The sequence below is a fragment of the Homalodisca vitripennis genome, unplaced genomic scaffold, assembly GCF_021130785.1.
Source record: "Homalodisca vitripennis isolate AUS2020 unplaced genomic scaffold, UT_GWSS_2.1 ScUCBcl_14775;HRSCAF=25679, whole genome shotgun sequence".
Taxonomy (NCBI): domain Eukaryota; kingdom Metazoa; phylum Arthropoda; class Insecta; order Hemiptera; family Cicadellidae; genus Homalodisca; species Homalodisca vitripennis.
Window position 1 is genome coordinate 1,120 of NW_025790887.1, and position 5,865 is coordinate 6,984.

Genomic DNA, 5,865 nt, shown 5'->3' on the forward strand with positions numbered 1-5,865 from the left:
GCAGATTTAATTTCCAAAATGTTTAAATGTTCTTAAAATATAAAAAAAATATTTGTTTATATTTTGAATTTCAATGAGATATACAAATTCTACATATAAAAATATTACATGTGTCATAACAATTACACCTAAAACCAATTAACTTACATGTGTTTGATCTTTAATATAGCCTTAAAAATTAAAAGTAAACTTTACAACTAATTACAATCTACACATTATTTTTAATTTATAAAAACTCTTAAAATGTAAGGTAATACGTCAACCTTAATATCAGAATGACAGACATTTCATTTTACCATCGCAAAATTTTTATTTGTACTTTAGACTGTTATAGTAATGACCGAAGTGACAAAAGGCCTCACAAAAAGTTTACACAATATTGAGTGTAGTAATCTTTCAATGTAGGGACTAAAATGAGAAAACCCAAACATAACCTCCATCTTCAAACTTTTTGCTCAACTTACTTTACTCTTCAAATTTCATAAACTACTCAAATATAAAAAACAAGTATATTAGTTTAAAATGTTATTATTATGAGTAAACTTTCAAATTTTAACACAGTAGGGGATTTTATTAATAAATTGACCACTATTTATAGTAACAGATATACAATGAAATTATATTAATTAAAATAAACAATATTACTTTCTAACTTTATCAGATTTACTGGGAAATGCATCTCCAAGCACAAGAATTAATTTAGCGTAAAACCATTTTTTCAATAAAATTATTGTTAAACACAAGAAAAGCAATAATGAAATTTCCATAAACCATTTATGCATATGAAATATGAATGTAGAGTGAGATATTTTTGTGGATTGCCAAATCAGTTTATTTTTTTACAGTTTAATAACAAAGAATATAACAACTAAAATGAAAATACTGAACATGTTTTTTTTGTTTCGTTACTTTTGCTAGGGTTGAAAGAAACCCATTCATATCAATTAAAGTATTACATTTATATTAACCTACCTGGTTGTAAATAGTTTATTCACAATAGTTCACTGAAACAGTAAAATATTACTCCCGAAACAGTTAAATTTTGACATTTTTGGGTTTTGGGTTAAATGTATTATAATGGGAATAACTTGATATAAAATTAATCAAACCCTTTTTTTCTGTAAAAATAGAATGTGTTTCTGAACAAACCGTAGGAGTGCAGTTCTACAACACTATGATATAACTGATTAATCAGTTGTAGGCATGGACAGTAAAATTATCAGGCGATACTTATTTAATTTATTAAAGAAAATATGAGCGGCAGTGTTTTATTTTAAATCTTGTATGCAACTAAATGGGTACACTTATTGCCTAGAATGCATTGAAGGATTACAACTTTTCTAGTTAGCAGTATAGTAGACTATATAAAATATTAATATAGCAACCATTACTTTCCTACAGAGTACTATATGTTTATATAGAATACGTATTATTAACAACAATATGCCACTAAAAGGGCTATAGTTAATTTTTAAAGTGGTAATATATTACATAAAGAGAAATGTACGTTTTTGTTAGGGTTATGCAAATAAAATATAGTAATACTGCCCTGCTAAGCGAAAAGACCGTAACTGACAAAATTAAGGAATTTGAGGTTAGAGGTGATTTTTATGTTATTGACAACGAGGAATCCAAAAAAATAAGCTAAAAGACCGTATCTACAACAGTTTTTGAGATAATCAATATGAAATATACCGTAACTACACTTCAATTCTGAATTTCTAAGCCAAAACACCGTATCTACTATGTCTAAGCAAAATAAACGTATGTGCGGTGCAGATACGGTTGTTTTGCTTAGTCTCGTGCAGATACTTTTCTTGCTTAGAATATCTATTACGTCACATGTAGTTTTCCCATTTGGATTAACTTTTGAGACGTGTGCAATTAAGCTTGACTTTGTTAATAGTGTAACATTACAGTGTAAAATGACATCAAAAAACGCAAAATGAATAACTAATAACTATTATACCTCAGCTGATTAAGCCGTAATATAACCTCAAAACAAAATTGTTTAGGTTTGGAAGTGAATTTCTTTATAAGCTCTGAATTTGTGATTGGACTGTGAGTTTGAAACCTTGAGAAGAAGTGTTTGATTCAGATGGTTTAAAATGGGTTATACATGTAATGTGTGTAAGAAATCATTTTCTAGATGCGCATTTTTAGTTCATAACTCTGACAGCAAATGCAATCCTGCCCCTAAGGAAGTTTTGCCAGTTAGGCCTAGGCCTAGTACATCAACATCGTTTGAGCAAGTAGAACAGTCTCTGCCATCTACTTCTAGTAATGCAGATGTAAGTACAATATTGATTAGGCCTACCATAATATAGTTTTAATCCTAGGCCTAGAAATAGAGCTTTTAAAACAAACTTAATTTATCAATATGCAGAATTAGTCTAGATTAAGCCACTGTAGCCTAAATGCTTTTTGTTTGCTGGTCCCTGCAAAATTATTTACAAAATTATTATTTTTTCAGCCAAGCGCTCCTACAGTTCTTCAAAACGGATCACTTTTTATGGTCGTCCACTTGAACAATGAGGAAACACGTAGTAGGCCTTATGCTAATTTAACAGAAGTTGATATCAGACATGAAGAGTCTACGACAACTACAGATAATAAAAAGGTAATTTGCTTAATCTACTATGCCCTATCAAACTGATAGCCTAAAATATATCGGTAATATATATTTATTTAATTCAGTAAATAAATAAATAAGCGAACTAGTTGAATGTAGGCCTACCAACGCCTCATATTTTGTTAGCTTTTGTAGGGTTATGCAATGTTGTCTATAGGCAACTTTTATGTTTGATTTATATCTTACTACTGTCATAACTCATTGAATTACCAAATATGTAAATTGCATAGGATGAAAATATAGCCTACATGAAAAAATATATAAAATATAGCCTTAATGAAAAACTCATTTTATTTCACTTTTTGCAGAGCTATGAATCAAATGAAGACAATGCCAGTGATTTTATTGAAGATTTGTTTGATTTATTGCCTGAAGCGGCAGAAGAACAACAGCTACAGAATGTCGACGTGCTGTTTGACATAGCTCCAGATTTGGTAGAAAATGTTGCCATTGTAGTTGAACAAGTCAACCCAATAGAAGTAGCGCCAACAGAGGAACACCAGCAGATGGAGACAGCAGAGTCGAACTTAGAACATAATAATACAGCTGCTTTGCTCGAGGAAACAGATGAAGCTCCTAAAGGGTTCACCAAAAATGGGAACCCGAGGAAAAGAGCTGCGCCGAGGTGTAAAGAAGACATTAAATCAAAACGTGAAAAAAATAAAGATAAACATGCACTTCAGCCCCCATGTAATAATACATGTAAAAGAAAATGCACGACCAAACTTACAGAACACAGAAGAATGAAAATCCACGAACACTTTTGGGCTATGGAGGAAAATGAGAGAAAAGTTTTTATTTTAGGGCACATTGATAAAAGCAAAGTTAAAAGGAAAACACACCCAGAGAAGAATCAAGGAGGGGAAAACCATTCTTTTACTTCCTTACAGACAGTGACGGAGCAAGAAAGATGGTTTGTAAAACATTTTTCTTATCCACACTCGGCTACAAAAAAAACAATGACATGTTCATTACTAATGTTTTGAACAAATCAACTGATGGCGTTTTACCGAAAACGCGATCAACGGGGAAGACACCCCCCACATAACCTTGTGGATAGGAGTATTATCAAGGATCATATTTTAAAATACAATCCATGTATATCACATTATAGGAGAGAACATGCTCCTAACAGGAAATATTTGCCCTGTGAAACTGTCAATAGCAAAAATGCACCGAAGAATTAAATGAAAGATCACGAAGCAGAAGAAAACTTTCATTGTTCATACGACTTGTATCGAATTGTAATATCAGAAAATGAACATTTCCTTTGCAAAATTGGGCCACGAGGAATGCGAAAGGATGTGAAAAGTACAATCTACACAAACAAGAATCATGCCCAAATAGATGAACTTTAGTGTCCGGAAAGCAATGAAGGGAAAGATCATAAATAGAAATATACTGACGCCCGAGAAGCATATGAAAAATCAATTGATAAAGACCAATTTAGATAGTTATAGGCCTTCTGGTACAGATGTCTACACAATGGACTTGCAGAACAGTAATAATGTTGCCTCACATTGGAACAGTTTCAAAGAAGCAAGTGTTTACTCGTAGAATTGTCCTTTTCAAATGAAGCATTTGTGCCTTGTTGGGAAAAAAAGCCCAATCCATGGATCCTTTTGCATGCATCTGGCATGAGGGAATTTTCCGGTAGGAAAAAGGAGGACATTGCGAGTGCATTAAATTCTTTTATCAATGCCCAAAAGAGATATGCAAAAAGAAATACACATTTGGATGGACATTTGTGCAGCCCAGAACAAAAATTGGGCTTTGTTTTCCTACCTGACAGGATCTCGGTAAATTCAAATGAAATTGAAGCTAATGAGATTTGTTTTAAACTAATCTAGCGAAACTGACATACATTTAATGTCTGCAAGACCATTTCCATCACCAAGTTTAATAAACAGGTAAGCAATGATACATTTGAAATTAGAACCTATTATATTACAAGTACCTTCTCTACATTTATAATGTAAATGTTATAAAATTAAGTAATCCTTTTACGTTTTTCCACTTTCGGCGCAGCTTTTTATTTGTTTTTCTTTTTTCATTAAGTTATTCAATTTTAAATTTTTGTATTGTTTCAGATAAAGTCAAAAGGAAAATTGTATGATTTTGAAGACTTCAAAAATGCTGTCAAAGCTAGTAACTTCTGGAAAGGTTACTGTAAAGAGCATGGAGCAACAGGACTTTTTTCCACAGAATATAACTATTCTTCACAGTATAAAATTATGCATAAAGTTCCTCGTCCATATATAGTGAAATGGTACATGTACTTTTCCAAAGAGGATCTTTTGACATGTACAAAACAGAAAATCTTTTCAGTGGGAAAGTCTTTCAATTGTCCTTTTTTTAAAAGCAGGATTTACGAAGAAGAGAGAAGTTCCAAAACCAAATACAAGAACCAGCCCCAGAGGTGTGAACAAAGAATAGAAGAAACAAGACATAATTCAAAAAAACTGTGCCTTTGATGCCTCCCTACAGACATGGCTTTTGGGTTGATCAAGCAGTGAGTGAGGAGCCTGATCTAATCACAGAACAAGACATTGACTGAGTTGTATAGACAATATTCATGGAAATTTCTAAAAATGTGAGTAACTTTGTACATCATAAAGTAATTAGAAGTCTCATTTTATCATTAAAACTAAACACTAGATAAATATTATGTGACTTGTTACTGTGTTTAGCCCTACAATCATGCTGTTGAAATCGCATAGAACAAGAGAAGCCAAAAAACCGTATGTGGCAGATACGCTTTTTTGGCATAGAATTCGCTTAAGGTACACTTATGTAACTACAAGGTATTTCAATGATAAAATGAATTTTTTTACTTTTTTTTTTTTTTTGTTTTTTTTTTGTTTTTTTTTTTGTTTTTTTTTTTTTTTTTTTTTTCATAAACTATATTTTTAGATAGATTCTGGATACAATATTACAAATGGCTTTTCAAACAACCAGAACTTAATATTTAAATCTACTGCTTGGCAATGAGCAAAAGAGTAAAAATCAGCCTAGCTCAAAATAGGCCAGATGTCAGATACCCTTTTCTTCCTTAGCAGGGCAGAATACATCTCATATTGTGTTACAGTTTCTCATGTAAGAGATATTTTAAAAATGCCTTAAAGCACTTGTAAAGTAAGTCATGTGCCTTTCAGGTTTGAAACAATTGTTATGTTTTCAGCAAACAAATTATCTTACAAAGCTTTTGAATTAAATATCCTAACAATGGAAAT

At 31.5% G+C, this 5,865-nt stretch overlaps 1 protein-coding gene across 1 annotated transcript; it reads left to right on the plus strand.

Annotated features, from left to right (window-relative positions):
• Positions 1–2,027: 2,027 nt before the first annotated feature.
• Positions 2,028–3,545, plus strand: LOC124375194 (the record flags this gene model as incomplete). Its single annotated transcript, XM_046833301.1, has 3 exons — positions 2,028–2,291; positions 2,474–2,620; positions 2,941–3,545. Coding segments are annotated over exons 1-3 (935 nt in total), but the record flags the coding sequence as incomplete, so codon positions are not given.
• Positions 3,546–5,865: the final 2,320 nt, after the last annotated feature.